We start from the raw sequence: 12,715 nt of genomic DNA on the forward strand, positions 1-12,715 counted from the left end.
AGAAAAGGAACGTCAGCAAGAGGAAATTACTAATACATTTTGCAAGCAACAAAGGTGAATACCTCTGGGGGCAACTATTAGTCAATGTATCTAATACTTATCTATTTAAAATATTAGGAATTGACTCCAATTACAAAGAACAACCCCAAATTTGTTCAAAGTTCACAACCATGTGCACACACACTTCTGATTTCTGCCTCTCCTTTAATACTCTGCATCTCCATGTATACAAAAAAAAAAGAAATCTCCCAAGACATTTTTTGGCTATTTTTATGGACTAAAGGTACAAGATTGCTCCTTAAAGTAATGCAGGTAGAGCTTGTCAACACCATTGTCAATACTACAAAAATGTCTAGTAATAAGAGTAGTACTAACAAATACTAATAACAACACATATGAAAACTCCAACAGAAATTACTGAAAGAAGACACTGGGGAGAAATTATAAAAATAATTCCTGTCTCTACCTGAATATAATAATTAATTTTTTTATTTAGTTCCTTTGCAAGGAGAGATCAACCCAGATCACACTGCACTTCAGCGTTCAAAAAGTGCCAACAGCAGGAGGTCCAGATTCCTCTCCCTTCCCAGGTGTGCAGGAAGGGTGTTTTTGGCACTTCAGTCTCAAAGACAGACTCGTCTCACTTCCACAGGCCACGGACAGCACAACCTGATGCTGATCTTGAGCTAACAACAGCTTCCTCTACAGCCCTCCCTGGTCTGTAAAGCAAAGGGAACACTCCTGGCTCACAGGATTGGGCTTTCCTTGGCATTTCAATATCCAAGCATGGAGCAAAGCACCTCACATCGATAAAGTCAGTGGCAACACAGAATCCAGCTTGTCAGATACTACTGTATTCAGTTTTGAGAGAGAAAGATAATGATTTCTATAATAGCCAATTTCTGAGTACAATACAGTCCAGTTGCTAATGCTCTTTCTTACATATGAAACTTTTGCAAAGGTCATCAATTCCAGGACATTAATACTGAATAAAGCACAGGTTTTTTACAAAACTTATTATTTACATCTGATTAGTCACAGTGCTAATATTATAATTTGAACTTGCTGGCTTCCTAATAAGCTCTTGGTGACTTTCACAGCAGCTGTTTATATTTTGGTATATGACTTTCCTATGTTTTTTCTGGGGTTACAGCTGGAAGTGACTATATCAGTGTTACTCAGTATTCACATGTTTTGTTATGTAACTGGTGCCTGGGGGGTAGGGGGCAGTGAAAGAATTGTTCTGCTGGTGTTAAACATTACATTAATCCTTCCATGTTGTTTCAGCCATCTGAGTTAAAGATACTTCATCCACTTGCAAACCCTTCCTACAGAGAGACAGTCAGCAGGATTTTAAACAGTGTCCAATAAAACTGAAACTTTGAAACAGGAACCTTAGATTTTAAATCACATTCACAGTTTATTTCACATAAAGACCTAAGTTCAGAATAATTTGAGCCTCTTTACCAAAAGAAAAACTAATTCAAGCTCTATACTGTTTAGGGTATACCCACTTTACTGTTTATCTAGACATGCAGCAATGTCATCGACTCACTGAGCTACTTCTTGACAGTTCTTTATTTTCAGACGTACAAAACCTTCTGACAGATACATAAATGAGAAACCCTGGGAAGAAATGTTATTTTGTTTCAGCATCTGCTCTACAAATGAAGATAAGCAAAGCAGATTTCTAGTTCCAGAAAATGACAGCTTTTCTTTGTTTCAAAGAGAGTGGCATGAAAGACACAGCAAGAGAACGAACATTAAACCAGACTGCGGGCAGGGGCAGAGCCATGTGCTGGCTCCCCTGCTCTGACACCCACTTCCTCACTCTGCCTTGATGCTTGCTCCTATCTTAGTTTAATTCTTGACATCTTCTTGGACATTCTTAAATGTTATATGAAGAGGCTCTATTAATATTACAAGAACATTTAACAGATTAACTTCCAGGTTTTGACAAACAGAATTCCAAAACATGGACTCAAAAGTTTAAGCCTCTCCGGTAGATATTCCAGCAGTATTTGGCACAGGTTACTGTAAAGGTTGCCATATCTCATAGAATCACAGAATGCTTTGGGCTGGAAGGCACCTTGAAGATCATACAACTCCAACCCCCTGCCACAGGCTGGGATGGCACTCACCAAATCAGGCAGCTCAGGGCCCCACCCAACCTGGCCTCAAACATTTCCATGGATGAGTCCTCCACAAATGCCTTGGTTCCTGTTACACTGCCTGCACTACTCTGCCCTTCTGGCTTTTATTTTTATGATTTCTGGCATTTGACACCATGGAAAACTGGTGATTCAGAGAAGAGAATGGAAATTCAGATAGTTTGTATCTGTGCACTGACAAATGGATTGTTAAACTTATGTAACATTTGGAGAATGCTTTTTTTATTCTCCAGATGAGATTTCTTAAGCAGGGAATTGGAAATGCACTGTGATCCTTCACTAGTTTATTTCCTCTCTCTGTAGGTTTTTTTTCTCACTTTTCCCCCTCTCTTGGATATTCACTTTTCAAATCAGAAGAATTACTTAAGAGAATGAAACTATTTTTGATCATAGGAGGCTTTTTTTTTTCACTGAGATGATGGCAGCTGAGATAGGATTGGAAGCAGCGTTACAGGAGAGGTGACAGCAGGTTACAAGCTTTTGTAACACCTTCATGATCTAGGAAGGGAGCACCCACTTCAGCCTCGTGGGGGAAGAACTGTCTGCACATTCCATTCACTCATGTATTTTGATTTGATGAAGGAAGGAAAAGTATTCCCCCTGTGAGATTTCAAATGAAGGTACAAACATAGAGTTTTCTCACCCCAGTTATTCCAGGGAGAGAAATTTCCAATTGCTTGGCAAATCAAGAAAGAATATCTGGAGGGGGTCCGAACCTAAGTGCTGCTTTTCCTTTCCTTAGACTTTGCAGATACTCCCCACAGAGCAGAAGGCTGCAGTCCAGGAAGCCACAGGGAACTGCTCATGGCACTGTTTTTCTCCGGGAGACACTAACACCATCGTGATTACAACACAGCCAGCCAAACAAAGCACAGCACACCAGGAATCCCTATTCGTGCAAGGGAATACAGGAGGAAACAATGCACTAAAACTTTAGGAGTGTGGAGTCTTTTACTTTGCCTCGTATGTAATTTTTTTTTGGACAACATGAAGCTCATAAACACTCAGAGCAGATGGTGTAACATACAGCAACAGGAGATGGAGCTTATTAGCTGTCGCTTCCTTCCGCTAGTCCACAGCCCAGAAATCTGAAGGACCTTTAAATCACCCTCTACTGAGCTGAGTCTCTCTCAGGAAACAGTACAGGGGATAAACTGTGTGCCCTTACACAGACATCACTTCATTATGCTTCAAGTCTGCTCTAAAGCACACAGGTACATAACACACTTCAGTTCTCAGAAGATTTTCAAAAATTAACAAACCCCCCCCAACATTAAAAGTCTAAGCATCTGACATTTGGAAAAAAAAAAAAATAGAAGATCCTGATAAAACAAAATATCGCAACTGTTTTTACACTAACCCTGTCTAGTAATAGCATTTTACCAGAAGTCTATTTTTTAGAAAATTTTCTTCACTAAATCAGAATTTCAAGGAAAGTGCTTGCAAAAATAATTGGTTTCATTTGTAACCAGCCTGTTCATAACACCCTCTTATACTACCCAAGAATGCTTCATTCCACTGTCCTACAAACACCTTCCACAGCAGCTCAAGGCACAGCTCTGAACAAGTGATGCAGCTTAAATGTTAAAAAAATTCCTTCCTTCATTAACCAATGGATGTCAACATAAAGAAAACACAGAGAACAAGAGAAGTAACTACACCTAGCTGAAGACTTGCAAACCACCATACTTCTAAAAGGCTGCAATAGCAGTAGCTCTCTTAAGAGCATTTTTTTTTTCTTTTGACATTCTTTTTTCCTGTCCTTCTCAAAACTAATGATCTCCCTTTCAGCTTCAAGCATAAAAACATGCATTTCACCGTGTGCTGTGTACATGTCAATAAACAGCCAAAGTAATATATTTTATTTTGATAGTCTTTATAATATGAGTAGTAAATGGCTCCCAAATATGTAACTGGCAGGTGGAGTAATACTGAACTCTTAACACCCAGTTCCACTGGCCACCAGGTTACCACTGGAGCATCTTAATAACAAGAGACTTGGGGTGCCCCCCAATAAAATTTTCCCCTTCACTTATTGCTCTTTGTGGAAGTCCATGAGCATAGACTCCTAAATTCAGCCACATAAGTGCTCCAAATCTCTATCAAAACAATGAAAAATCACTCTGTTGGCATTGGTTTCCTCTGAGAGAGCTCCCAGGACCACAGACTTGTGATTTGCCAGTTTGTTATTCGAGGGTGATACATAACAGATTAAGGGGATAATCTAACACAGGCTTTTCTTACCTTTACACACCATTTAAAAATAAGGTAATTGTAACTAAAAGCACATACTACATAGAGCCCAGATTCAACTCTCTGTGGCCCTGGTACAGACACAAAGCAGATCTGCTGTCCTGAACAGATTTACATAATTCTGGGATCAGAGTAGAATATGGTTACTACGTAAAAAGCTTTTGCTGCTTCACAGTTGACAAAACACCACCATGACATTTTCCTGACAGGACAATTTCCTAGCACTGCTTGTCAGCATGCCTTTTATTTATATCTAGGATGACCAGTAAAACAGGTTTTGACTGGTCATATGATATTAAGAGTTCCATGTGTTTAAATCTTCCTTCCTAGTAAGCTGAAAATTGCTGAACTTTAATGCATAGCAAAACAGACCTCCTACTCCTGCACTTCAGAAGTAGTTTTTCCCTTCTAGGGAACACAAGTGCTTTTCAGTACTGAAACATTTCTGTTGCCTCTGTATCCTCACTGTTGCTGGGATGTATCAGAGGGCAGAAAGGGGAATCGGACAGCAGCAGCAGAAAGCTGAAAAAGAGAGGATGAGACAGAAGTGGCCTTAGGCTGCAGAGCTTTCTCACATTGTGACCCAGCACCCTCTGTGAAGTCAGTGGAGTTCGTTTGATGAAGACTTTGAACATTTAGCTGGATCTGTTTACCTATTGCTCCTGAAGATAATTTTATATGTGCTTTTCAGCAAACATTAATCATGTCACCAATCTGGAGCTTCTGTCCACAAAAACAGTTTCCTTACTTTTTTAATGGGCTAAAAGCAGAATAGGCCAATTCTTTGTGAAGCACTATGTCATTTCCTACAATACTAGCAATGCTGATTTTCTCACACAGATTTACCAGAAATTATTTGCTGTTGGATTCTCCTGTGAGGAATAACTCCATTTCGCCTTGCCCATAATGCAGTTCAATACACTTATCTTGCCAGGAAACGAACATTTGTCTAACCAGAAATTTACTGCCATATGCTCATATTGTTAACAATCAATAAAGTTTATCATGCCAATGACTCGATCCCAGATGATTATCCTATCAGGAATTCATTCCTCTAAACTAGTGTTTTCTTACAAATCTATAATTAACCTAAAAACCAGAAAGCTTTTCTGTACTGCCAGTATTTGTAGAGTACAGTTCCTTTCATATTTGCTTTGGTGGAAACAGAGAATCTGTGGGAGAAACAGTTCTAATTATGTAAACATGTCACAAATAATCTCGAGATGCAATCTACGTATGGTGCATCTCTAAGAACTTTCTCTCCTCACAGCCAGGTCCATCAATGATTTTCCTAGAAGAGCAACATTTCTGACAACTTCTGCCAGTTCTACTCCATCTCCTTCAAGGACAAAACAGTATGTTTACCAATTCTTCCAAGAATTAATTTACTCTGTTTGCCAATGTCTCCAAACTATATGATATTGGGTCTGCCAGGAATTCACTTCGTAAGATGATCTTGCCAGGATGAGATATTGCAGGTTTACATATCTTCAGACAAGCAGGATTCTAAACCTTCCAGTTACTAAGAGAATGAATTTTTAGATGTGCACATTATGTGTTTAGCACTGATTCCTCAGGAGCCAGTGATGCTTTGTCAGGATATTTTTGTATCTGCTAACACTGAGCTGTTAGGCCAGTAAAATTTAGTTGGGCTTTAAACAGTTTGTGGTGTTATTTGGTAAAACTCAAATTGTCAGATAACTGCAAGTTTCTGATGCAAGTAACACCAGACACAGAATTCACCTGGCACTGGACTCTATATAAAGGGCACCAGTACTAAACCTGAAGAACAGCATGTAAAAAACCTGCTTGATCAGTAGTTCAATTCTGAACTTATTTAGGGTTTCTTTTATTTTATATTTTCCCACCAGACCTGCAAAACCAACCAATTAATATCCCTGAAGTGTAACATTTGAGATACAATTTCAGGAATTGTAAGGCGTTAAAAATACTGACACAGTTAAGTATTCTATATTTAGATACTGTTTTCAATGTTTGCTATTTATATAATCACACGATATGGCCTTTCAAACTGACACAAAAAATGTTTTGCAAAACACTAACAGCGCTGTTCAAATCTACAGGATGAACTCTTGAAATGATTCCTTTAAATTCATGTCATATAAAGTTCTGATTTAATACAGATTGTCCATATATGCAAACATATAGTACCTATAATTTTACATAATCCCAGATTTCTACTGAAACTTTTCATAGGAATAATTCCTCAATATTGACATTAATAATGAAATAGACAAACTGTTTATAACAAAAAGTTTCACAGAAATGGCTGAGATACAGCAGTATTTTTTGCAACAAATCACATTTTACTCTGAAGCTATTTCCTAAATTCAGATGACTGCTCAGTCTAATTTATATAATTTATCTTGCTTAAGTAGCCAGTACCAATTCTTTGAATTTGCACAAACATCTGAAGTGCTGATTCTTCTCACAACACTAGATCAGTACTCACACCCCTACACTTGTTCCTGTTAAAAGTTTCTCTGTACTAATTATTTTATTCTGACATAATTTCTTCTCACATTCCAACATTAGAGCTCCTTGGAATGCCATCTCACAGTCACCATTATCACCCCAAGCAGGACTGTTACTGTGCGTGGGTTTCTCATCTATTCTCACACCTTTCCAGGATGAAGTTCATGGGCATTATCCTCACTGTGCACTCTGTTAATTCACCACTCTCAGGGAACCATTTCAGCTGCAGCTAGAGAAGGATATTACGCCACTAAAGAAGAGCATTACAGCACTAATTGGGGATACAACCTTTGATGGCTCAGCAGCCTTCATAGGTAAATTATTTAATGCAAGTCTCCAGCACTGGCACAGTACAGCACTCCGTGCAGAACAGTCCCCTTTTAAAAGGGTGCACTGTGGGGGTTTTGGTTTTTAAATTTCTTTTTTCTAGTTCCAAAGATGTGCCAAACATCTAGAAAAATCTTGTTAAAGATTCTGATGAGGCATTTTTGAAAAGAATGGATTTAAAAAAAACATCCATTTACAGTTTTATGGATTCATCCAGATTCATAGTTCAAACCTGAACATTTTTCCTGGTGTTGACTGAGTAACTACCAAGAACCACCAGTAACTTCCAGGTCCTACACTGTAAAATCTGGAATCCTTTTGGAAATACTTTGATAGCACTAGAACTGCAATCATATCTGCCTGAAGTCTGAAATTTTACACTCAGCTTTGTAAACTCTTTTGCTCTTTGAATTTTGAGCACCACCAGTTTTGTATTTCAAATCTGCACTGCTTGCCAGGTCAAATATTCAGGTTCAATTTGTGGCAGAGAAAAAGCATGATTTAAATGACTAGAAAGATGTCAGGATGAATTCCTGAGAAGCCAAATGGATATACTCAGCAGTGCAATTACAATATCAGTTATTCCAAACTGAATTCATTACATAAGACAAGAGAAAACTGCGATTTCTAGTACAGGTTCAACTCCATCTTTACAAATCAATGCACGTTAATATGATTTTAAAAAATTTTGAGGTGAATAACACAGTGTTAAATAATAATATACTGACCTACACAATTCAGGGAAGACATAAGGAAATATTTAAGAGCTGCCCTGCATATTTGTAAAGTACTCTTAGAAGCCTAAGTAATTTTTCTAGAAACGTGGACATCAAGCCTCATCCTGCAGTATGAAGCAGTAAAAGATTGTCTTTGGTCCAAAAAGAAAAATACCAATGTTTGAAAACTAGAAGATCTGAAAATTCACATAGTATCTCATAAAAATTAATTTGAATGGAAAAATCTTGGGGCATATAACTTCAATAAAATAATCCTACAACATGAGTGCAAAATACTTCCTGGTCTGCACATGCACATAACTGATTCCTTACAGGTCATTCCTGAATAATTGAGCTAAGTTCATGCCTGACAACTTCTTACAGAAATGCACACTAATTTGGCTATTTCTCCAAAATTATTAATGTGATTGCTTTCAGAGGCAATGTTCTGGAAGAATAAATTCAACATGACACAGAGGCTGGTTTCTGATGCCTACAGTAGTGATTGCCAGCCTTTTAGACGTGCCCAAGGCAGTGATGCTGCGACTGACAGGAATATCAATAGCAGCACAGCACTGCAGACCCAGGTCCATGCTGAGGTTTTGCTCCCACAGCCACAGGTACAAGCAACAAGGGAGCTGCTCTAAGCAGATCCACAAGAATGTTTACACTATCCAGAGGTACAACGATACAGCCGTATCTCAGTCAATTAAACTCCCATAGCACATTCAAAATAAGGTCACAAACAACAAACAAATCTGTTTTCTAAACAATCCTCTGTTGAAATCTATGTTTATGACTTTTTCTTCCCAAAAATAGCAGTTTTGTAACTCTTTGGAGGGAATATATGCACACAGATGGAGGCAACCAAGTATTATTACTCCCATGAATTACAGGTACTTTCAGACAATGCCAGTATTATGAGTGTAACTTGAAGTAGAATGTCTGCAGTAAAAAACAAAAATGCTGCAATAGCTTTGTAGCGCAGCTGTTCCAAGTTTCACATTAATTTACACATCACAGAGAAGACAAATTTTCCATCTTCAAAAAGCCTTTTTTTCATTTTCTTGTAGAAAAATATAATTACTTTTATCTTCAGAAAATTGAAGAAGGCTTTTCTGAGTAAGCAGTGAGGGCTTTGGGGGCAGGGTGTGCGTGTGATGTGGCTTGTTTGAGGATTTTGGGTTTGTTTGTTTGTTTTTAAATAAATACCTTAAGTTTTAGCTGAGAAGTACTGGCCACACTTAAATGTAATTTAACCACTTTCTTGAAGAGCAGGCCCCAGAACCCTGCTGCTGTTACCTTTAAGGGGACAGGACTCTCATTGCTTCCGACGCACTGATTCCTACAAATATTTTCCCTGTCCCACCATCCTGCCTGGACTGGGGACAGAGCTGAAAGCAGCAGATAAACCCCTTCTTGTGTTTATTGTGTACAAAAGCAGCACGTGGGTTTACAGAGTCTGTCAGGAAATGCTGCAGTAAATTCTGCTCATTCCTTCCATTTCTTTAGTCTTAGTCTTTAGCTTCTGTCTCTAATCAAAGAAAAGCTTTTCCTAACCTTAGTTCAACTATCATCATTGTTCAAATATTTGTCCTAATCATGCAAAAGGCTAAAACAGAAACCTAACTCTTGGGTTTTTTCCTTACAATACACTAATTAACTTCAGTTTTTAAATTACTCTATTTATATGATTAGAAATGTTAAGAGAATTGTTGTATCTGAATTAATTCACAGGCTTTGTAAGCACATGCAGAGATAGCCTGCAGCCTCAACGTTGATTTTATAGCAAAATGCACCCAACAAATGCAAAGGCAGTAAATAATTAATCACTCAACATTACTAAGAAGAGTAACTCCTACTAAAGAAAATATTTGTCTGTAGCTAGCATGTGATGATTTCTAGAATACCAGTCAGTCCATCCTGCTAAAAAACCACTTTATCTTCAATTAAAATAAAAACACCTAAATTTCTGATATTACAGTATGATTAAAACCAGGTACAACCTGGGTCGATACTATGAGCCTTTGAGAACAAAATGTTTGCTCAACTCCTGATATTGTTTCATAGTGCATAATCAGGAAGTAATAATCATGATCAGTAGATAAAATAAATTATTTACCTTGCGTGGACTGGTCAATGGCTTTTCTTTTTCTGCTATGACTGTTATAGTTAAGTCTTAGCTCTTGGCTATATTCATTCAGAGTTTCTCTTGAGTCATAAGATTGCCTTTGCTTTCCACCATCTTCACTTTCATCTGAAGAACTTGTGTAGGTTAGATCCACCTCATGTTTAACTTTTGACAGTGGCTGGTAGGGTTTGCAGTCCATCTGCTCCATCTCTCCTTAATTAAGCTCAAAGTCATGAAAACAAGCAACTGGAATGCCTTAAGGAAACAGTCCTAGAAAAAAACAACAAAAAATAATTCATTTCAGGCATACTATATACTTTTAGGACAAAAAGGTCCATTCTTTAGTTATATAAACCAATTAAATTTCATTAATATCACTATAATCAAGGAAAGAAACTGAACATATAATATTTTACTGTTTGGGCTTTTAAAAGTAGAATTAAAATAACAGCTACTTGAAGGAAGAAATCAAAACCAAATCTTAAGCACTGTCCTATAAGACCAAGCAATAACTGCATCTTATATATAAAATATATTATGACAACTTATATTTGATATCAAAGATGGAACAGTTACTATTTCTCTACAGGGACGCATATTCATCTTAAGTGAAAATTACATTTTATGTCATTTAAAATAAGAAATCTAGAAAGCAGAAAGTTCACTCTTTTTAAGTATTCTCCTGCGACTTACATTACATCTAATCAAGAAAAAGAGACTTCAGACATTAGAAAACCACCAATTTTTTTTTTAAATAAAAGTATACCACAATGTTACTCCAGAAGAGCATGAGATGCTTCAGAAAACACCCTTTGCTTTTAGATTTTGAGGACATGTCAACAGGAAGAAGCTTCTACCCTGTACTACAACCCTTTTCTTCCTCTCCATCTCCCATTTGGATTTCTGCCCACATGGGGGCTTATACAAATCCTCAATGGAAGCTTCCAAACTGCATCTTGAGTTTCATGTATGTATTTGTATCACGATGCTCAAATCCAATATCCTTAAAATCATGCGCACTGCAGCTGCAAATGCAACTGGGGCACTAGTCCTGTATCCTTGCCTTCACTAAGCTGTTTCCATGACCAAATTTAAGACAAATTCTGGGATGAAATAACAGGGATTATAGCACAGCTTTTCCAGCAGCATGGCTCACAAACAAACTCTGTTCAGTTTGGTCGTTTTTGTTGCTTTCTTTTTAGATTAGCAGATATTAATAACATAGAAAAACAAATGTAACAAAAAAAGGTGCCTGTAAGAAATATTTCTAGAAGACAAAAATACCCCCATGGAAATTAAAAGATATTTTGCTTAATTAGAAAGCAATTTCTCAGCTTCTTCATGATTTTAAGGTCAGCAGTAGATGGAAATAAGTTTAATACTCAGTTTGATATCGGCCCATTTCCCATCTGCCACAAGAACTTTAACCCCACATACTGCCAGCTGCGAGCATAAAAACAGAATCTCCAAAAGCAAAACAGAAAAAGTGAAAACACACAAAAGGTAAACATAAAAACCCCACAGAAAGCACTTCCAAGAGAGTTAAAGAGACAGCCAACTTCTGAAACTGTCTGAATGTTTGAGACACACCTGGTGGTACTGCACGGTGCTCCAGAACTCCATCTCCTGCTTCTGTGTCCTTCCAACACTTTTGAAAGGATCAATTTCCTGAGCAAGAGTGGAAAACACTACACAAGATGTGAAGGGGGAATAAGGCTTCTAACATCGTAACAGAACAAACAAAACCAGACCCTCAGAACCCTTGGAGGGAAGAAGTGAGACAGACCTCACAGCAGAAGTAACACTGTAGAGTGTGTGCCTTGCTTTCTCTGCTTTCTCCAGGTTTCAGGAGATTATCTGGGGAAAGTGGCTGAAGGAATGTCTTTGTTTGAAACACTAAACCTCAGGGAGTTATGTCCGGCCCTTTAACCTGACATGGAACAGCCCTTCAGAAACTAATGGCACCTGGATAAGAGCTCCAGTAGCAAAAAAAAACCAAACAAAAACCAACTCATATCTCCTACTCCAAGTGGGCTTGAAAGCACTTAAGTCAATAAAAAGCTCTTCAAGAGAGAGACAGAGTCAAAGCTATGAACCAAGGAGCTGCCAGACAGCAAGGCCAGCTGACAGCGCATCATGGGGCTGCAGCCCTGAACAGGGACTTGTGCAGTGGGTTGACTACACTGTACCCAGCTGGTGATAAGATGCTTCTGTACAATGTTCCTACTAAGTAATACTTGCTTCTCCAAAGCTATTTGCTTAAATAATTTACTGTTATTTCCCAAGATTGCCTATTATAGGCAAAGTTCAGTGCTTGTTCTGTGAGTCGCTTTAATAGCGACAGAAGAACGCAAAGGGGCCGTGACTTGCAAGCACAGAGTTGGCTTAAAAGATGAACTGACGACTCAGTAGAAATGGTTACTGACAGGAAAAAGCCTTCCAATATATCCTGTCTGACAGAATAAATGGAGACAAAGCTACAGAAGCCAGAGGAAAACAAGGAGAAATTAAGGGCCTCTATTAAGAAGATGCAGTAGAGAAGAAATAAATTTTGCCAGGAAGGCAACAAGTGCAAGCAGCCTCGGACACAGGCACTGCATCCTGCTTTCAAAAGTGCAAAA

At 38.1% G+C, this 12,715-nt stretch overlaps 1 protein-coding gene across 8 annotated transcripts in view; it reads right to left on the bottom strand.

Annotated features, from left to right (window-relative positions):
- The window catches only part of TENM1 (teneurin transmembrane protein 1), a 796,581-nt gene that overhangs the window by 227,272 nt on the left and 556,594 nt on the right, over nt 1–12,715 (bottom strand). For all 8 annotated transcript variants that reach the window (XM_038164627.1, XM_038164626.1, XM_038164635.1 and 5 more), the window contains one exon: nt 10,086–10,364. In XM_038164627.1, coding sequence (XP_038020555.1) covers nt 10,086–10,302 — 217 coding nt within the window. In that variant the 5' untranslated portion in view covers nt 10,303–10,364. The remainder of the gene's footprint in view (nt 1–10,085; nt 10,365–12,715) is intronic.

This window comes from Motacilla alba, chromosome 4A (assembly GCF_015832195.1).
Source record: "Motacilla alba alba isolate MOTALB_02 chromosome 4A, Motacilla_alba_V1.0_pri, whole genome shotgun sequence".
Taxonomy (NCBI): Eukaryota; Metazoa; Chordata; class Aves; order Passeriformes; family Motacillidae; genus Motacilla; species Motacilla alba.